The sequence below is a fragment of the Tupaia chinensis genome, unplaced genomic scaffold (assembly GCF_000334495.1).
Source record: "Tupaia chinensis unplaced genomic scaffold, TupChi_1.0 Scaffold000498_1, whole genome shotgun sequence".
Lineage (NCBI taxonomy): Eukaryota > Metazoa > Chordata > Mammalia > Scandentia > Tupaiidae > Tupaia > Tupaia belangeri.
In genome coordinates, this window is record NW_006160010.1 from 1363769 (window position 1) to 1386000 (window position 22232).

A 22232-nucleotide genomic window follows, 5' to 3' on the forward strand; every position below is an offset into this window, starting at 1 on the left:
CCCCCCCCTCTGGGGAGCGCGTGTGCCCAAAAAAAAAAAAAAAAAAAAAAAAAACCTCTAAAAAAAGAAAAAAACAAAAAAACCTTTACTTTTCTGTTAAAACTTCTCTTTTTCTACTTTCCACGTGTTTGTGGTTTTTAATTCTGTGACTCAGGGCAGGTCTCTAAACTTAGAGATCTGGGCCTAAAGAACCTAGGATTTTACACAGTACAGCTCAACTCCCCCATCCTGTGACAGCACTCCCTACAGCAGATCCACTCCCTGCAAGCACTGGGCTGGTCGATGAGCTGGCATTTCTCCTCAATATGATAGTCAGTCTTTGTGCAAGCTGCTTCTCTCGGCTCACACATTATGTCAGCTTCTCAAAGACTGAACAAGCCTAAATAAAAACCAGAAGCCCAAACGAAGCCCCTCTGGCCCAATGCTTCATTTACAAGCCATTTTTCTGGGAGCTCTTCCTGCCTGGGAGCTGTGTTATTCCTTTCTTTCCTTTTAATAAACTCTGCTTGCTATCTCCTCTCTGTGCCCACATCTCTAATTCTTCATGAGCGTGAGTCAAGAACCTGTGTCCCCTGGTGGTCGCTGGGCCTCATCATCTCCGCACTCCCACATTGCTGCATCACCAGCACATTCGGTGTCTGCTGAAGGCCCTGCTTCCTAGGGACCAAACCTTAGGAATGCAAAGTACCCGAAAGAGGTCAGAGTGCTTCTGTGAACAGTGTGCAAACAGTCCGTAAGCTTTGCAGTTCCTGTTCCCTGCACCGTGTCCTAACCCTGACTTGGCAGTGCTGTGACATAAGCACGCTGTGTCCTCTCATAAGGGAGTGAGAATGTAGACCTCTGCTGCCTCTTTCATAAGCCACTAACCCCATGAGGGCTCCCCCAGCATGACCCCTCCTTCCCACTTCCTAAAACTGTCGTGTTGATGATTAGGTTTCAATATATGGAGTTTGAAAGAAGCACACATCTTCAGACTGTCAGACCGAGTGATATTTTATTGAGTGTAAACACTGTATTTTGTTTATTCATCTGTTGATGGGCATTTGAACTGGTTCTACCTTTTGGCTATTATGAATAATGCTGCAATGAACATTTGATACACAAAAATCTATTTGAGTCCCTGCTGTCAATTGTTTTGAGTATATACCTAAGAATAGAACAACTGGGTGATCAGGTTGGCCCCCCCCCCAAAAAAAAAACACACTTTGTCATTGTACTTACAACTTTTTTGTTAAGTTTGAGCTTGCTTCGAAATAAAATAAAAATTTATATATGGCTAGAATTGTGTTTAACTGTTCAAATTTTTGTCATACATGAAGATTTTGGGTGTTAATAGCAGTGGGTGAAAAGGACTTTGTGGTCTAGCATCAGAGCTATCAGTGGTATGGCGGTCCACCCTAATGTCTTTCGTTAGCTTGTAACTATTTATTTGTGACTGCTAAGATCTGATTCACTTTCTAAACCTTATATAACTTGCCATTTAACTATTTCATTTCCCCCATATAAAGTTATTATTGTAAGACCCAAATAATAATTTTAAAAAATCAAAATAGACAAGTGGAAAGGGTAATAAAGCTCCTAGGTCCTGAAGAAATTAGTCCTGAAAACTATTAAAACAAATTGCACGAGATCATGGTGGGTAGAATAAGCTTAGTGTTGATAGTAGCCAATCTGCCACTTCATCTTTGCTCTTCACTTTAGCAGTACACTCTGGTGTCTTCTCAGTCAGGAAAACAAGGCGAGTGTATGTTTTCCGTCACACACAGAAATTTCTAATAGAATTTCTGCCTGTAAATGCCTGGTTGGAATATGCTAATTTTCAGAGCACACTGCTACCTACCCTTTCCTTCTAAGATTTACCCCACTCCATAGTTCCTGGTCCTTCTTCAGCAGTCCAGCAGGTGGCAGTCTAGGAGAGGAGCAGTTATCCTTCCCATGCCACCCCCCCAAGCCAACCAGGAACCTTATTTGCAAAACAGAAAAAATGTGAATTCAGCAATATGCCTTGTTTTCCTTCTCGTCTCTGGCATAAGAACGGGATTTCCAAGACTTTTCTCAATAGGGTATTTGGGCATATAAAGTAGTGTAAGAAACAAAACAAAAACAATGTTGTATAGATGCATAACTGTGCAGCCTTGGGAAGCTCAAAGATTCTTTTTCTTTTTTCTCTTTTTCATAATTTCTAGAAGTTCCACTGATTTTATATCTCTTTGCCCTGATTTCAATGACATGGCTTTGGGGAGGACTGCACTTGGCCTACAGACACTTCTGGATGTTGGTTCTCTTTGTCATTTTCAACAGTCTGCAGGTAAGTGGAACCATCTCGTTACTGAAAACATGTTTATCCTAATGAACACAAAACATGAAACGTCCATGTGCAAGGTTCAAATGTCCCTGCGTTGGTGAATTTGAACACACAATAGTATGATCTGGAGTTGTCGGAAAAAATGATATGGGGTGGGGGCCCGCAGATGATGTAGCAGTTACGTTGTCGGACTCCCACATGGCTGACTGCAGTTCAAGTCTCAGACCTGGTGAAAACTAATGCCAGGCATGTGTGTGTGCATGCCCAAGATCCTGGGAAGAAAATGGAAAACGGACTGCTGTGTGGGCACCCCACCCCCACCTGGGGGGCGCGTGATTTCTCACTTTTCCTCTCACTTTCTTTGTCTCTCTCTCTCTCCAGTGAGTACACACACCCCTAAGGCAAAATCCTCTAAAAAAAAAAGATGATATGGAGTGATATATGGCTTAAAATATTTTTTATGGAGTTTTTTTTTTCATTTACATATGTTTAATTTTAATTTGCTGGAGGGTACACGTGCTCAGTTGAGAGAGACAGGGGAGAGGAAAGTAAGAAAACATCTCCTAAAGGGGATGGCTACTCCACAATCCTTTCTCCTCCATCCTCCTGTTGGGATTTTGAACATCCACCAGCACATATACCTAGCGTGTTTTCAAGGTACCAGGTACAGGATTCAAACTGTGCAGATGTCTATATGGGATCCAGCTACCTTAACCACCATGCCACCAGCTGACCCTGAAATTTTAATATGCTCTAATGTTATACAGCTAGGGAAAACAAAAAATCCTTTTTACTCTCCTTCATTTTGACAACATCCAAGAAACTACAAAAATGTATTTCTTTTTTCAGCCGGACTGATGTTTATAAGCTTTACAAATGGCAGCTACGTAGGACGTGTGCATGTATTTGGACCATGGCTGAGTCTAGCAATTGGATCAACTGAGGAGTGAAGTAGATAGCGGTGATCAGACAGTCCCCTCTTATGTCTGATGCTTAGTGAAATGTGAGCATTTTGGTTCACTGAAAAATGATTGAAATCCCCTAAGTCCAGCAGTGCCCAGCTTAAATTTGTTTTGTGAGCGTGCTTGGATAGCATAACCAGAAATTATATAACTCTAGCAAAAATTAAAGCTGACTCTTTTAGTGCTTTTGTTAAATGGAAAAAATGTTGCACCCTGAAATTAACACATGGAACAAATGAACACATTTTCCTTATTTTCCAAAGTGAAAAGATCTGTCCCAGACTAAAGTCATTTCTTAAATTTACTAAAACTAAATAGTTCTAAATAGTTGTTGGCCACCATCTTGTAAGAAACATGTGTATTAATATGTATGTGTCCATATGTGAATACACATATGACCTACACTGAGGATTGTAGCATACAACCAAAATAGGACCCAAAGCATTTTCAGGTTTACTCTTTGGGAGATAGATTATGCTATGGTTACTTAGCTTACATGGTGGTGCCCAATCACAGTGAAATATCAATTTAGGAAGGGAATGCAAAATGAACTTTAGAATCATCAAGTTGGTACAAGTTGATATATAGACACCTCTCTATAGATCTGGATACAATTGCACTCCTGTTACTAGCCAAGCAGTGTGTTACTTTCTGCCAGTATCAGGGTGAGAAAGACCGCCCTGCCCCTTTTGGGGCTGGTGCTTCAGGTGAGTAAACAATTTGCTGTAAGGATATACTGGGGCAGGTGCCACATGAAAGGAGCATTGTTGAAAGTCGAGGAAGGGCCTGTTTATGCTCATGCTAGCATTTGGGCTGAACCAAAGGTGAGCCAGCTGGTCAGAGGCTCTGCCTAGAACCCAGAGGAACTAAGATCAAGGCACAGACTGACAGCCTGCCGTTTCATTTAACACCACATAAAGATGCACAGAAGAATGTCAGATTGTTTGTAATATTTGCTGAAATTTTTTTGAATGGTTTTTGCCATAGTGCATCTGTACTCATTGGGGAGAGAGAGAGGGAAAGTGAGAAATCACCCCCCACACACACACCCAGGGGGATGGCCATGCCACAGTCTCCTCATCTCCTCTCCTCTGTCTTCACCTCAGGACCATTGGCACGCGCCCAGTGTGACTCTCAAGCCGCCAGGTCCAGGGCTCCCATTGTGGTCAACCCCGTGGGACCCCAGCACCTTAATCCCCATATTATTTGCTGGCCTCGTGACAAACTTTCTAAAATTGAGAAATTTCACATGAAAAACCTGAATTTCTGGCTTTTCTTTAAAGGCAGTACTTGCATGGCAGCCATTTTTTCAGTCCTGAGCAGATGCTATCCCTTTTAGATGGATCACGTCCAACCTCAAGTCACACCTAGTACACGTCATTCATTCATTTCACCTGCCCGGAGTGTGTGACACCTTTAATGTGTATCAAGTAAATGATGGCTGTATGGTTAGAGATGGGTATTTCAGGCAGAGAAAAGTGTCAGCTGAGGCAGCAAAGCAGCCTAGGTTGAACGAAGAGTTGAGATGTGGGAAGATTGCCGTCAGAAGATGAAGTGATGGAAGACAGAGGGTAGGTCGGTCCAGACACCAATTTACCGTCCTCAGGGTGTTAAACTTTAGGCAGTGGAAAGATACCAATTTTGTGTTTTCTTTGCTTTATTTTATTCTGTTTTTTTTTTTTCTTTTGTAATTTTGTAATTAACTTTTTTTTTTTTCAATTGGGAGTAACATGGTCATACCTACCCTTCCAATGGCTACCTTGTTTAGGAGGAGGTACTGAACAAAAATGCACATCTAGACAGGCCGGCTGTTGTCACATCCCAGACTATAGGTGTTCTGTCAACATACCCGAGAATAAGGAGTAGATGACAGGTTTGAGAGCAGTTATAAGGATAAATATTCATAAAATTTGATTGGCCAGTTTAATGTCAGAATGTCCAGCTTGAGAAAGAAATCACCCAGAAATTCTTGGCTTGATTTAATCAAAATAGAAATCACTTAAGCAGTAAGTCTCTAGGGAATATGCAGCAACGTTGATGAGATTTGGGAGACACTGGCAAATATACCAATGTCTTAGTAACTGGGTATGTGGAGAGGGCTAGCAAAGAGATTATTGGTCAGTGACCAGAAAGCTAGGAAGAGAACTAGGTAGAGTTGGCATTGCTGGTTGGAAAGAAAGCTTCAAAAGAAAGCTATGCCTCTCTGTCAAGTGTAGCAGACAAATGAAACAGGTGACAACTGAGGCGCTATGCAGTGGTTCCCAAATTGTAATGTGCATCAGAATTCCATGGGAAGCTTGTTAAAACACAGATCAGGAAGCTTGCAGGTGGTGGTTAAGGCCCTGAACTCCCACACAGTGAACCACGGTTCAAGTCCCGGACTTGATGACTCGTTTTTTCACTTTCCCTCTCTCTTTCTGGTCAAATTAAAAAATAATCATAATGATAAATAAAATTAAATAATTGTTTAAAAAAAAAAAAAAACAGATCAGACTAGCTCCATGGTCTGGTGGTTGGGGCAGCGAGGTCCCACATGGCCGACCATGCAGTTCAAGTCCTGTACACAGTGGTTTGAAAAACACCTGGGCACATGTGCATCTGTGCCCAAAGTCCCGGAAGGAGAGTGAGAGAGAGGGGTAGGGATTGCAGCATGACCATGTCCCATGAGGGATGCTTTCTTCTCACCTTCTCTCTGTCTCTCTCTAAAAAACTAGTCATTGTTCACCCAGCTGTAGTGGACACACTGTTGTAACATAGCCTGGGCCCACTCACTGAGAGGCCTAGTTCAATGCCCCATCCAACCAAAAGACCAGCTCCAGTGACATGCACCTGTGATTCCATCGACTAGGGAGCCCAAGGAAGGGGACCGTGAGCTCAATACCGGCTTGAGCTACAGAGGGAGGCCTGTCTGAAAGCTGGGTGTGGCGGGGTTCACCTGTGCTCTAGCCGGGAGTCTGAGGCAGGAAGGTCATGACGTGGCAAACCCTTGTCTTATGTATCAAAAGACAAGGCTTCAGGTACAATAGACCCAGGTGGGTCTGATCATCTGTATTTCTAACGAGTTTCTAGGTGATGCTGACTGAGCTGATCTAGGGACAGTTTGAGAAAAAAGAAGTGAAATGGAGAATGCGAAGCAAGAGAAAGCAATGGCTTAGGAAAGGAAGCGGGTTGCTTCGAAGGAGAGTTTGTTGGTTTTGTTTTCTTCACTCGTGAAAAGAACCAACAAAGGAGAACCTGACAACTGGAGGAAAGACTCTGCACATCAAGGTTGCGAACAGCGCAGGATTCCCTGAGCAAAGAGGAGATGTTTCTCTCACAGAGGCTGGGAAAGGACTTATTGGTGGATGTGAAAACTACTCTGGAGCTAAAACTGGGGAAAGCTGACATTTGCAGTCCTCTCTTTTCTCTTAAGATGCACCATCATTTATTGAGAGGAGTGTTTGAAAACTTTAGGTAAAAATAATAAAAAGTTATGAAGCCGTTTCTAGAGAGAAAGTAAATAAACTATGTCAGAAGGTGGTCAAGAGGGTATTGCTGAGCTGGTCGTGTGGCCTGATGGTTAAGGCAGCCAAGTCCCACATGGCCGACCAGGTGGACAAATCCCAGCTCTAGCAGCTTCAAAGACATCCGCTGGGCCCGGATGCTTGCATGCCCCAAATCCCAACAGGATGGGGAAAGAAGAGGAGAAGGGATTGCAGCATGAACAGGCCCCTTTGAGGGGTGCTGTGCCTCTCTCTGATGACTGTATGTGCCCTCTGGCAAATTTTAAAAAAGAAGAAAAAACGTGTTGCTTAGAAACACAATAGCATTCAGTGGAGATTAGACACCTTGAATCTGTAATTGAGCCAGTCAGTAGTAATTAAATAAATGTAAACCGTAAGATGACAGTGGTAGCCCGTGTAACCTCTCAAGCCACACAAGCTTACTGAGTTTGTGTGGGGGTTTCTAAATAAAGGAGTCCTGTTGAGGGTGATACTCTATTTTATTGGGAGATATGAAGGAAATGATGTTGGGAACCAGCAGTTAGCGTGATGGCTATGTCACTGGACTCCCACGTAGTCCACCGCGGTTCGCGTCCCGGACCCGGTGGCTTAAAACTCACACCGGGCGCGTGTGCGTGCATGCCCACGATCCTGAGAGGAGAATGGAGGAGAAGGGATTGAGGCGTGGCCATCCCCCCTGGGGGGGTGATTTCTCCCTTTCTGTCTCTTTGTCTCTCTCTGTCTGGCGAGCGCACGCGCCCTATAGCAAAAACCTCTCCAAAGGGGGAAAAAAAAAAAAGGAAATGATGTTCTCTCTCTTTGAGGAACTTAATTACTGTAAGTAAAAAGTGAAATTCTTTCAAGTATGTCTAATGAGCTTAATTCCATCCATGTGACATTGCCGAAGCCATGACTTTTTCTATCACTTTTGCTTAGTATCCAGCACCTAGGTATGTTCCTGGACCCAGGAGCTCAGTGAGTCAGTCCTAAAAGTGACACCGATTAGGAAACACTTGGTAAACATAACCTCTCTAGGGCATTTTGGCTCTCATTTCATTAATAAGCTGCCTCGAGTCTTCAAGAATTTCATGGAATATGGCTCTGTATAGTAAAATCTTCTAAGTATATTCTATGAAGACTTAATCATTACTGGTTCATTTGTTCTTCGCTGGCCTTCGTAGTTCTTTACTGGCTTTTATTAGTACCCATAATCACAAAATATTTGTGTATCTTTGGCTTGCCTACGATGTATTTTGCCGAGGGACTACTGCCCTGTTTTTAATCTGGATTATTATGATGTCCTAGATGCTCTCAGACTGACAAAAGTCATATTTTTATCATATTCTGACTGTGTGATGCTTAGTAGTTGGTACCTTTTAAACAAGACAATCTTAATCCCTTGAAATATTTTTAGGAATTTATTAATCACTTCCTGGAACAAAATCAAGGTTGAGCTACTAAACTTCTAATATATTTGGGCATTAAAAAAAATGTATATAAGTATTTTGTGAAGCATAATGTCTACAAGTGCAAAAGAGATACTACAACAGAATCACTGTGGATATGTCTACTCTTATTTTTATGACTTTGTCATCTTTCTTAAACTGTAAAGATGTTTTTCTCCAGGAAGTGACCTTTCATTTAAACTCTTATTTTTATACATTATTGGTGTCTTATAGAGCACTTTAAACAAATCAAACTTTGCGGTATCAGGGATAAGTAGAACAGAGAATAGAGATGGCAAAAGTCCTTTAGGTTTACTCTCTGGGAAATTTTTCCTGTTGCCGGTAGCTCCTAGACAACATGTTAGCATGATCATGGTAAATTCCCAGTAATGCGCATGATCTGAAGTGAACTTGATTTTCATTGTGCTTTATTTCCTGTCTAACCAAAGAACCTAAAACTTAATTTTTTAGAGGTTTTTGCCATAGGGCGCATGCGTTCAGAAAGAGAGAGACAGAGAGACAGAAAGCGAGAAATCACTCTCCCCTGGGGACGCTGAAATCCCTTCTCCTCCATTCTTCTCTTGGGATCTTGGGCACGCACGCACATGCGCCCGGTGTGAGTTTAAGTAGGCAGATCCAAGACTCGAACCGTGGTCGACTACATGGGAGTCCAGCAACAAAGCCATTACACCAACTGCTGGTCCCCCTAAAACTTAATTTAAAAGACATTTTCATACTTACTTGGCTAGTGAGCCACATTCCAAAGGTCTCAGGTCTCTCTTTCTTTTGGCTGAATGGGCTTTCTGGGTGCACAGGGCATGGTGCCACCCCTTCCCTCCTCCCAGCTTTTCAGCCCTAGCACGGGAAGAGCTTATTCCTCAACTAGAAAATCCTAGGAAGAACTGACTCGCACTGCTTTGGCTTGGTTCCCATCCAGGAACCAGTCACACAGCAGTGGGTTCTCCAACCAGACTTGGGAAGAAGCAGACTTCAGTGGTGAAGAGAAAAAAATTCAATGTCGTGAAAACCACGTGGAATAGAATCCCTACTGGAAAAAAGGGTTCTCTTACCCACAGAAGTGGGCACCCTTGCCAAGCAGGCTGAAGTAACAGATGTCCACCATTCGTATTTTCTAAGTCTTCTTTTTCATTAACACAAGTTTGGACAAGGCCAAGGACAGTTGTTGTCAAACTATTAGGAAACATAATTGGTGTGACATAGGGTTTTTTGGGTTTTTTTTTTAAGTTTAGTTTAGGTTTCTTTCTTTCTTTCTTTTTTTTTTTTTTCCTAGTTCTTGCCATAGAGCATGTGGATTTGCCAGACAGACGGATTGAGAAAGAGAGAAGGAAAGTGAGAAATCACCCTCCAAGGAGCATGGCCATGCCTCCATCCCTTGATTAAGAGGAATGGTCCTCTCCAGATTTTGGGCACCCAGCACATATGCCCAGTATGTTTTTCAAGCTGCCAGATGTGGGATTCATGCTGTGGAGTCAGCTCTGTGGGGCCCAGCACCTTAACCACTACACTACCTGCTGGCCCAGTGATCTTCACTTAAAAAAAAAAAAAAAAAGTTGAGTTTGTCACTTCTAAGTGGATTCAGGTGATACTTAGAGATCATAAGTTTCTTAAACTGTTTAGTCCAAGGTCTATCCAATAGAACAATGAATATGAATCCTCATCAGGCTGACGCTTCCTCTGCTGTGAGGCACTGGTAGAACTGTACTGTGAAAATACTGCAGCAGCTACTGTCCTGACCCCCGTTTCTGCCTCTGGCTTCTATATAGTTATTTAAGCTAGAAGCACGTTTAGATGTACAGCAGCTAGAAGGCCAGCACTACTAGACAGGGAGCTTCCGGTATGGATTTCAGTACTAACCTGCAGCCATTCTGATTGGGCAGTGCCCATGCCACACTCATGAACTATTCTGTACATCACTCCTAGCTAGTTATGTTCTATAGGATTTTCCTATCTTTAACCTGATCAGTCAGATTCAGACTGACATACAGCATTTATTTCAGGTTTTGTTCCAAGGCTCTCTCACATTTACTATGGTGTAATTTCTTTTTCTTTTCTTTTCTTTTTCTTTTTCTTTTTTTTAAGAGGTTTTTGCTATACGGTGCGTGCACTCGCCAGACAGACAGAGACAGAGAGACAGAAAGTGAGAAATCACTCCCCGGGGGTGGGGAGGGGGATGGCCATGCCACAATCCCTTCTCCTCCATTCTCCTCTCGGGATCTTGGGCATGCACGCACACGCACCCGGCGTGAGTTTTAAGCCACTGGGTCTGGGACGCTCACTGTGGTAGACTAGGTGGGAGTCCAGCGACATAGCCATTACGCTAACTGCTGGTCCCCTATGGTGTAATTTCTGACTGGCATTTTTTTAAATTTATTTTATTTCTTTTTTATTTTTATTATTTTTTTTTTTGGGGGGGGGTGTCACATGTGCTTACCAGAGAGAAACAGTGAAAGAGAGAGAGAGAGAAAACAAGTGAGAAAGCTAGCTGCCAGGTCTAGGACTCAAACCACCATCAGCCATGTGGGAGTCCAGTGCCTTAACTATGCCACCTGCTGACCCAACTGGCAGTTTTCTTACATGTAGGGAATCCCTGCGTTGTAAGACAATATGGGTAGCCGGGCATGAGCTTCTTGGAGAGACTAGAAAATGTTTTTGGAGAAGGTTCATATACTGTACACAGAAGAAGCTTTCCAAAGGCCGAGATGCATTCTTTCTGGAATGCGCACGCTGGCAGGGAGCAGAACTGTGTGTAGTATTGGCAGACGACACTCTCAGCATGTCAGTTGTGAGTGCGTTCTTCAGAGTCCTGCTTGACCAGCTCTCTGTAACTAGCTTATATGTTTGCTTATACAAGCATCTGGTCTCGAGATGTTCCCTGACAGTTTTTGAATCATTCCCTATTTCAGGGAAGGCAGTTACAACATGGAATTTGTAGCTAAAAATATATAGCCCGTATTCACATGTAAGGATCAATTGTTTTAAATGCTTTTCATTCCCTGTCCCATGTCTTAAACTCTTACATGGCTGAGGATTAATAAAGTATTTAAAGGTGGGGAACAGTTTCATCTGTATTGATTTATTTATTATTATTGTTCTTTAGTAGCCACCAGAGTGCTTTGAACACATAAAACATTTTTTATAGAAAAAAAAAAAAATGGACCAGCAGTTAGTGTAATGGCTAGACTCCCACGTAGTCAACTACAGTTCGAGTCCCAGATCTGGTGGCTTAAACTCATGCCGGGCGCATGCGTGTACATGCCCAAGCTCTCGAGAGGTGAATGGAGGAGAAGGGATTGCGTCGTGGCCATCACCCCAGGGGAATGATTTCTCGCTTTCTGTCTCTCTGTCTGTCTCTGTCTTTCTTGTGAGCGCACACACCCTTGTACCAAAATCAAAATCAAAAACAAACAAACAAAAATACTCTCCAAAAAATGTTGTTTTCCTTTTCTTTATCCTTCTCTCTCAGGCTGACCTTCCCTCTCTTTCCCCCTCCTTTACTTCTTTCCTCTCCTTTCCTTGCTTTCCATCTATCTCCTGTCCCTGTATGTTGATTTTTTATTTTAAAACTAAAAACATCTTTTACGAAGAGATTTTTCCCAAATGAGAAAAGTCCTTGAGTTATCATCAGAAATGGAATATAATCCTTTGCTCCTGAAAAAGTACCTATTTCATCGCAAATGGAATAGAGAAAACAATGAATAACCCCCTTTTATTTTCTCACGTGACAATTCCCAGTTAGTATTCGTAGGGGCTCGGGTGCAGGTGTCTGCTTAGATAGGGAACATATTTAGTCTTGGCTGCTTCCTTTTGAGGATAAACAGCTCTTGGGAAACACACATTGTTAAATAATCAGTTACAGAGAACTAATTGTTTCAAGGCGCTCCCTTTGAGATTGCTTTCCAGCAGCCAACAGTAATAAGAAATGTCACTTTGTTTCCATTGGAGACCAGCGCATGAAGTATTCATGAAGAGTGGAAAAGCAGTCTTTCCAGAAAACCCTGGAATAAACATGTAGAAGCCAGGGGAGAGTGGGACTCTATCATTGATGTGTCCCAGAGCCATGTCAAGTTCAGAGGGAAAAAAAAAAGAAAAAGAAAACTCACTACATTTGTTTTGTAGAGATTCAGAGACTAATGAGTACCTTGAGCGTTCTTCAAAACGTCCCTGAGCATATCTACAACTTTACAAATACATATACGGAAGCTGAGGTCTGTTTACGTTTTCTTGCTCAGGTTGTGCCACCGTGACCAATGGCAGGTAGCATGTAGACACTGGACCATCTTTTCTGTTTTTGTGCAACAAACTTCTCACTCCATTGACAATGAATGACGGTGTCTAACCTTGCCACCTCATCCGCTTGATGATGGGCCAGGCAGAGTTCTTGAGACAGACGGCAGGAGCTTTACTCTTGTTTGATCTGGATTCTCTAATGAAAAGTGTCAGGGTCTGATCTGCCAGTCAACATCTTCCAGGAATACGGTTTCGGTAATGAGGGGCTTGAACAAACTGTACCTTTTGATGCCTGGCGCGATCCTTCCAAAACAGGTGCCTCTATTCCTCCTGCCTTAATTAAAGCTCTCTTTCAGTGTCTTTGCCTGTGTTCTGTGGCTTTCTCCCCCTCTCTCTGTTTCTGACTCTCTCCGGCAAGGGCACGCACCCTCTGGCAATTAAAAAGAAAAATGTCCATCAGCGTTGGTGAGTGTGCAAGCTTTGGGTGACAGTAAGGGCAATGCCCAGCCATGATGGATGGTGTGCACTGCTGAGACTTTTCTGCAGCTGGAATAATACGGGATATTTGGGGTTGATTTCTGGTCCAAACTGAATGACAGCCATGTGTGCCTATAATCCCAGTAACTCAGAGAGGTTAAGGCTGGAACGCTGGGAGCTTGAGACTGGCCTGGGCTGACTCACAAGGCTGTCCGAAATCAAGTCGAGGGGCCCTACAGTGGTGAGCAGTAAAACAACAGAGCTCTCGGAAGGTTCCCAGTTCAGATCTGGAGACATCTCTGAGGTGTGCCTGGGTCATGATACCGGGCTAGCTGAAGCTGGAGATAAATCGTATACTGTCTCGTTCTCTCTCCCACTCACTCATGGAAGAAATAAATAAAATGAACTTTAAAAAAAAAAAAGTCAGGGGCTAGCAGATAGCATGGAGCTTAAGGTGGCTGGGTTGCTTATTAGCTGACTCCGTGGTTTGAGTCCCAGATCCAGCAGCTTGAATATCACGTTGGGTGCATATGAGAATGTGTGCAAATCTAGAGAGAACAGAAGAGAAGGGACTGTGGCCTGGCCATGCCCCCAGCCCCCACCACCAGAGGGGGTGATTTCTCACTTTCTCTCTCTCTCCTTCTGTATCTGTCTCTCCAGTGAACTCACGCACCCTATAGCAAAATCTAAAAAAAGTAAGCAAAGGAAGTCAGGCCTGGTGGCCATGCCTGTAGCCCAGGCTGAGAGGCTGAGTCAGAAAGATTGTGAAACAGCACGAGAGACTCTGTCTTAAACACAAACAAAACAAAAAGTTTACTTTCTCCCTCTAAAGAGAATTTGCCTTTCTTTTGAAAGGCAAAAGGAATAAGCATAAATCACTTTAATCCATTAGAAACTGGGCTTCAAACTTTGTGAAGGTCAATCGTTTTATAACTCGTATTTAACTTTATAACTCTTGAGACAAACTGGAAGTGTGTTCAGGGGACCCACGTTACTCCTCTGAGCAACTGTTGTGTCTTCTGGAAAGCCATCCTCCCGAGAAGTCTCCGGACTTCATTTCTCTCATTCCCGCCCTGTGAGGCTCTTGGATTCTCGACTTAGATCTTCAGCTTCTGAGCAGCTGCGTTCTGCTCAGTGTCTTCACCCTTCACCCAGGCAGTTTCGGACACATCAAAATTTCCCTGCTTCTCTGGAATCTTGGCTCCTCAGGCCCTTGTTTCCTTGGAAGAGTTGAACCCTAGTCTTTGTTTCTCCAACCTGGTCAGATTGCCATGCATCCCAGGCTGCAGCTTGCTGTCCAGTCTAGCATCTCACTGGGCGCGGGAAGATTTCCCACACTTGAGGAGCACAGCAGTGCATACCCCCCACCCTCCTTAACGAGTTCTGCTTCTCTCCAGGATTCTGGCTTCTCGAGTGCTGGCTGTTTTGATGACTCCGATGCCTTTCAACTGCTGTTTTGTGTTATTGTTGTGTATGTGTGTCTGAAGGGATTTTCCTCAGCGTGTGCAGCTGTGCTCAGTGAGGGTAATCGGATAAAAGCTACTCTCTGCGGCGCCGGCAGCAAAAGCCTCAATAACTTTATTTCAGGAAATATACATTTTTAACAAAAACTGAGTGCCTATTTATAAGTGATGACATTTCAAGCCACTGCAATTCATCAGATTATTTAGTGGATGACTCTTAAGATGGACACTCTGAGCTGGCATCCAGGGAGCATCGTGAGAGAGAGCCAGTGAGGGGCATTTACGTAGTATATATCACAAGTAAAATAAATAAATAAGGAGAAGCAGCTAAGATCTTCACATCTGTATTCCATCCATTGGAGATTGAAATTTAGGAATGATGGTCTGGGGGCCAGCAGGTGACGTGGTGGTTATGGCACTGGCCTCCCACACAGCTGACTAGTTTTAGCCCTGGACCCAGTGGCTTGAAAATCATGCTGGGTGTGTGTGCACATGCGTGCTCAAAATCCTGAGAGGAGGGTGGAGGAGGGGGCATTGAGGCAAGGCCATTGCCCTGGGGGAGGGGAGTGATTTCTCACTTTCTCTCTTACTGTCTCTCTGTATCTCTCCGGCTTGTCCACGCACCCTATGGCAAAAACTTTAAAAATAAATAAGTAAAATAAAGATGGCAACAAATTAAAAGAAAACAACTGATATTCTGTGTACAGAATGATCACTTACCTATTTCATAAAACTGAAGTAAACCAGTAGGAAAAAAGAGATTATTGACACAAATGCAACTAAAAGCACATGTTCCAAAAGTTACTGCTGTAGGAAGTGGGTCTGCCTTCTCAGAATGAGGATAGAAAAATGACACACCTCAACTGAAAAAATATAAATGACACGAATTGAAATATAAGCCAAGCCTTTTTTTAAAGCCTCTTTAGATGGATCCGAAAGTTCTGTCCTCCATCCTTCAGAATCAATCAACTCCATGACACGGTCTTCCTCTGCAAATAATTTTAAATAATCTTCTCTCTAGTTTGAGAAGTAGTATGAAATAGCAAGGCGGAATTACCTTGTAGTGCAAATCCTGTCATACTAACTTTTAGCGCTGTGATCACAGACAAGTGATTTCATTTTTCTCAGATGCGGATAGCAGTGCTTACTTTAAAAGGCATCTGTGGGGAACAGCAGGTGGTGTGGTAGTTAAGGTGTTGGACTCCTACATGACCGACCTACAGTTCAAGTCCTTCACCTGGTGACTTGCTTTCTCACTTTCCCTGTGTCTCTCTGGTGAGCACAGGTGCCCTAAAGCAAATTTTTTAAAGGAACAATAATAATAAAGACAAGTAAACAATTTAAAAAAAATGCATCTGTGGAATTCAACCAAAAAATATTATAATTTCTAGCACCTAGTGGGTGTCTGGTAACAGTAGCTGCCTTTCTCTTGTCCCTTGCTATGTCACTGTCATTGCCTATGCATTGAATTTAAAATGATCTCTCTCAAACGAATTCCCTGAGCTTCAACTCTTCATAGGATATCACTGAAATCCGTCAGCGATATTTCTCTAATTTCTTATTAGTCAGTCTCTGCAGAAGCCAAATGATGTCATGGGCTGTATTCACTGGACAACCAACTCAGTGGTCTTATTTGACAACAGAACCCCGGGGTGTTGATGCCATGAATGTGCTGTAGACATAAAACGTATCAGTTATATTTTGTCTTTCATTTCACGAGTAATGTTGCAGAACATTTTGGAGCAATACCAGACTGTCAGTCTTAACATACCTCAACCTATAATAAAAATCACAGCAACGAGACTGGCATTTACTAAGTGTTTATAACGTGCATTTGTACTTATTTCATTCTTAGAACAACCTTGCAATGTAAGAATAGTCTTCTTGCCATTTTACCTATGGGGAACCAGAGGCTTAAAGTAGTTTAGGAAGGCCACATATATAGTAACACGTGAGCTGGGGTTCTATAAACTCTGCTCCGTTCTCCTGCTAGGCTGCGCAGTGGAGAAAGGCCATAGTTATTCACTCCTCTCATTGTACCTTAGCATAACATTGTGCTTGTAGTAGTCATTCGACAAATGCTCAGTGCATTAAAAGTTTAGCTGAATTAAAATGTATTTTAGCACTGACTCTATGGCACTGCTCAAAAAAGTCAGATCCCACAGGGAGCTCGCAGTTTAGATACCCAGCCCGGTCAGCCTGAAGCACGCTGGATACGTGCGTGAGTACCACGATCTGACGGGCTGGAGGGCCAGAGGAAGGGGATTGCGGCACACCCAGACTCTGCGGAGGTTGCTCATTTCTCTCTCTCTTTCATGCTTGCATATGTGTTCTGTCATGAATAAGAACAAAATGTGTATTAAAATGCATAAAAAAGATAACCAGCATATGAACTATTTTTTTTATTATCTTTCAATGGTCAAAATCTATGCATTTCAAGAAATGATCTTTTACTTTAACATGGATGTCTATTCTAAAGCCTTATTTCCCCAAAGAGCAATCTATTTTTGGCTTAATTGTAGATCTTTATTTAATTTTCATTTCATTTATTTATTTATTTTTTGAGATGTTTTCACTATAGGGCACATGCACTCACCAGACAGACAGAGAGAGACAGAGAGACAGAAAGCGAGAAATCACCCCCCCAGAGGGGATGACCACGCCGCAATCCCTTCTCCTCATTCTCCTCTCGGGATCTTGGGCATGCACACACACGCGCCCGGCGTGAGTTTAAGCCACTGGGTCTGGGACATGAACTGTGGTCGACTGTGAGAGTCCAGCGACATAGCCATTATGCTAACTGCTGGTCCCTCATTTATTTTTTAATAGAGATTTTTGCTCTAGGGTGCGTGCCCTTGCTGGAGAGACAGAGAGACAGATAGTGGGACATCAACCCCCAGGGAAGAGGGCCACGCTGCAATCCCTCCTCCTCCATTCCGCTCTCAGGGTTTGGGGCATGCACACACGTGTGCCCAGCGTGAGTTTGAAGCCGCCAGGTCTGAAACTTGAACTGCAGTCAAGTACATGAGAGTCCAGCAACATAACTATTATGCCGTCTGCTGGTCTCTGTAGGTCTTTATTGAGGCGTTGGCAAGCAGCAGTATCCTAGAGCAGGTATGATTAGACAACGAATGGCGCGGTGGATGTACTTCCCCTGAAAGTTACTCTACATCTTTTGTTTCTCTAGTTCTATAATTTAACCAGTCGTAATAGGAGTAACCTTGAGCATCAAGCAAAGTTAGTAAGTGAGGTTTCTGCTGCTTGCTCAACATGTGTAAGCACTGAGAAAGAAGAACTACAAATAAACCTCACCTCTACCCACAATGCAGAAGAGCTCCCCAAAAATGGCAATGCTGACAGTGTGTCTCTGGCTCCCTTACATTCTTCTGTCCTGTTTTTCCCTCTTCCATGCTCTTAATTGCTGCTGCATGAACTGCCTTCTACCCAGACCAACTACTCACTTGATCTTTTTAAATTTAAGATAGACCTCATTAGATATGGGGGGGGGCGGACAACTTAGATACAAGGCACAATTAGAGACTAAGACAGACGGGGCCATAAGGAACGGCCATTGGGTTGCACGATCCAGACTTACAGATACCTCGGAGGATGCCTGATATCAGGAAGAGATCTAAAAGCCATAAGCACTGAACCGAACAGGCCGGAAGCCCTGGTAACATTCCCATCCGTGAATTGCACCATTTTCTCATATCCCTGACACACGTTACTTAAATAACAAGTGGTACTAACCTGGCAGCAAATGCGTGGTACAATGAGTATTTCTATGAAAACACTAGAAGTCTCCAGCTTTATTTTTCAGCACTTAATTGATTGTTGCTGTGAGAAGACATAGATTATAGTTAGCACTCACTTCAGCTAGGCAGCCTATCAGAAATGATAGGAGTATAAGAGAATGGACACTTTGGATTCACTAGCTGTGTTTTATCCAGGGAGCAGTTGTCCCAAATGTGCCTGGATCTCCTAAAATGAAACAGAGAGGTCAGCAGATAGAGTAATGGCTACGTTGCTGGACTTCCATGTAGTCAACTACAGTTTGAGTCCCAGACCCAGTGGCTTAAACTCATGCCGGGCGCATGTGCGTGCATGCCCAAGATCCCGAGAGGAGAATGGAGGAGAAGGGATTGTGGCGTGGCCATCCCCCCAGGGAGTGATTTCTCACTTTCTGTCTCTCTGTCTTTTCTGGCACCGCACGCGCCCTCTAGCAAAAACTCTCCAAAAAAAATAATAATAATAATAAAGTGGAGAAACTGGTGCTTGAGAAGTCAATGTTTGTTTGGCTTCCTCTTGCACCTCTGCTTTCTCTCCCGTTAGTGTGTGGAGGCATTTTCTTCCTGGCCAGTGTGGTTGCCTAACTTCAGTCTTATACTGAAGATTTATCGCTGTATCATGAATGCCCATCTCCACCACTAGTAGGAGTCAGAGAATCTCAAGAGGAATGGTGCAGAAACAAGTTTCCTGGAATAGTATAACCTGATTACTAGAATTGTTTCGGTGACCTGATCATCTGCAAAAAGGAGAGGTTTTTGGTTTTGTTTTTACCGTTTTTCTTGCAGTTTATTTTTATTCACGACAGCACATGCACACTCTCTGTCACAAAACACCCTCGACAGGGTCTTGTCAGCTGTGATCCCTGCACCCGGTCAGCATCTTGGGCACAGGCACGTGCTGACCCAAACCCCCATGGGGTTTCCAACACTGTAGTTCAGTTTGCTCTCAACTCTGCCATCAGGCTGGGCCGTACTTAAAGCAAGTTTTTTACAAGGCATTTTCTTCTCAGGATTGAAGATTTTTTTTTTTTTTTTAGGGACCAGCAGTTGGCTTAATGGCTGTGGCCGGCACTCTTAATGGCTGTCGCTGGACTCCCATGTAGTCGACTGCAGTTCGAGTCCCGGACCCGGTGGCTTAAACACACCGGGCGCATATGCATGCATGCCCAAGATCCCGAGAGGAGAATGGAGGAAAAGGGATTGGTACATGGCCATCCCCCCAGGGGGTGATTTCTCGCTTTCTGTCTCTCTGTCTCTCTCTGTCTGGCAAGAGCATGTGCCCTATGGCAAAAAAACTCTCAAAAAAAAAAGATTTTTTTTTTTAAGAATTTAATTTTTAAATGTATTTTTTTATTATTATTTAATTTGCTATAGGGCACATGTGCTTACCAGAGAGAGAGAGGAAGAGAGAGAGGGAAAGTAAGAAAGCAAGCCTCCAGGTCCAGGACTTGAACTGCAGTTAGCCAGTTAGTCTAGCATTTTTAACCACCACTCTACCTGCTGGCCCTCCCAGATGAAGATTAATAGGAAAATCAAAACTGCACGAGTGAGCCCATATTTTTTCCTCTGAGAACCCTCAGGTGCTTTTCCCCTTCAAATCCTGGCTCAGTGACATTTCACGGGATAACCGCTGTTGCAGTGAGTTGAGGGGCTACAGTCTTACTAAATGAAATTTGCATTGCTCGTACACATCACATAGTACAGATAATATATTTTAGATTATCCGCTTTACATGAAGAATCACTATCAAAGTAAAGAGGAGAATGCACAGGGATGCCTCCCTTTACCACTTATCCCACGGTTGAAGATTTAGTTAGGCATTTTGCTTGATTCTGTGAGGAATCTGCCTCTTCTTCATGTTATTATCATCATATGTGTATACGTTTATTCATGATAGCTTTCATATTGTTAATAGTAGTGCATTTACATTTATCAGAATATTTTAGAAGTATTCGTGATTCAACCAAATTTAGGAAAAGTAGTCATTCCTGTAGAGGCTCTTCAGTATCATAGTCTTCTGAGATAATATCGAGAAACTTAACTTTTCTGTAGTAGTCTTTTGCTATTCTTTTTATTCTGAGAATCTCATTCACCATAGTTTAAAAGTTTGCTTTCTTTTTCTTCTTCCTAAGAAGCTAGTTAAACACTCACTACAGTAAAAAGTAATCTGCAAAAGTTTCTCATTCAAGGGGTTTCTGGAAAATTCATAGAAATGTGTACTATTAAAAAAAAAAAAAATCTATGGGTGGATTTTGAAATTTTTTGCACCAAAGTCAGCATGTACTTTAACTCCATTTTCCCATGAACATTTGAAATCCCGTTGTACTTACATGAATGCTGTCCACTTGCAAATTTGGTCACTTCCAAACCTGTCTTAATTTATTAAGAAAACATCCAAGAAAATTAATTTGTTTTCAAGTACCTACTGGCTTGTGGTAGCATTTTTAGATGTCTCTCATCAGAGTAATGTGATTTTAGGTGTGTCCAGTTGTCAGTAAAATAAAAATAAAACATTACCTTAGTGCATTTACATTTATCAGAGTATTTTAGAAATATTCATGATTCAAACGAATTTAGGAAAAGTAGTCAAACCACTGAAGGTTCCCCTTGGCAACAGAAATACAATGGAAGCCCTCTTGGTCTGGTCTTTACCCACACACTCTACTTTAGAAGGAAGTTTCAACACCATGTTAGAAGAGCATGCTACAGGCATGATCTGCAGTGGGAGAGAGACCTTGAGGAATATGTCTCTGAATCGTTGCTGCCAGTTTTCTGGGCTTGCTGTATTGCCCAAATTCTCTTAGATTCTAGTAAGACGTCCTCGTAAAATCCCCATTATGTCCTCTTTTGTGTCTCGTACATTAGGACTTACGTATGCATGGTAAAAGCCAGTGTTTTGCAACTTGCAGGTTTTCCTTAGTGCACCATAATGCAGTACTTTATTCTTTGAACAGAGTCCACAGTGTTTGTTGTTTTATGTCTCAAAGTCATATAAATCAAACATTTCATTAGGAAGAGCAGAGTTCAGAGAAAGAGAAAGGTCACCCCTATCATAACAAAGCCACATTTTGTTAGTCCCTGATGCTGGCCTTCGTCATGTGCTCGCCTCTCCCAAGTGGAATGCATGGTTTTACGCAGAAGTGACTGGAAACCAAATATAAAATCTGTCGGCGATCCAGCTGCTTGAATCACCAACCGGGCTGAGGCTATTTAATTTTTATTTTTATTGTCATTTGTTTTGCTGCAGGCTTGCGCTCACCAGTGAGAGACACAGAGAGAGGAGGAGGATAGAAAGTACCCCCCCACACACACACAATGGGGAACAGTCAGACCACAGTTCCCTTCTCCACCTCCCTCCTGCTAGTATGCTGGGCTTTGCACACACATGTGCCTGATGTTTCTAAAGCTGTCAGGTCCAGGACTCAAACTGCAGGGTTGACCATGTGGGATCTGGCTGCCTTAACCACCAGCCCACTGAGCTGGCCCCAAAATGGGTTTATCAATCAGTGTGAATCTGTAAAATAACCTATATGGGGGGGGGGGTCTTCAAAAAGTTCATGGAAAGTGTCTATCACAAACTATTACATAGATTTCGAAAAAAAAAAAAAAGTGCCATTATCAGCTTGTGCATGAATTCCATTTCTCAGAAACTTTCGGAAGTTTCCTTTTACGTCCTGATCTCGATGCCCACTAACGCTGTTGCTGTCTCCTGCCTCCCTCACTGATGGGACAGCAAGACTGGTTCTGTCACATTGGACCTCGGTGGTGCCATCCTGCCTGCCATTGTGAACTTCCCAAGACCCCTCCGTGGCCACTGTCCCTCGAATCTGTGGAACTCACTCAAGCCCTGTTTCGTTCCCTTCCATCTTCTTCCGAAAATCCCGTCCTTCTCCTGAAGGTCTCTTCCTTCTCATTTTCTCCATCCAGAATTCTGAGAGACCCTGCTCATGCCACACTTCGAATTCTCAGCCCGCAGACAGGCAGCCCGCAGCGGCAGCGCCACCTGCTCCGTCTCCGGCTCCTCTGCCTTACCTCCCCTCCCATACACGTATTGCCATTTTT

At 43.1% G+C, this 22232-nt stretch overlaps 1 protein-coding gene across 1 annotated transcript in view; it reads left to right on the plus strand.

The window, feature by feature from the left end:
* ADGRV1 (adhesion G protein-coupled receptor V1) overlaps positions 1-22232 on the plus strand; it is a 618101-nt gene that overhangs the window by 532876 nt on the left and 62993 nt on the right. The window contains exon 87 of the mRNA XM_027774960.1: positions 2187-2308. Within this exon, the coding sequence (XP_027630761.1) occupies positions 2187-2308 (122 nt within the window). The remainder of the gene's footprint in view (positions 1-2186; positions 2309-22232) is intronic.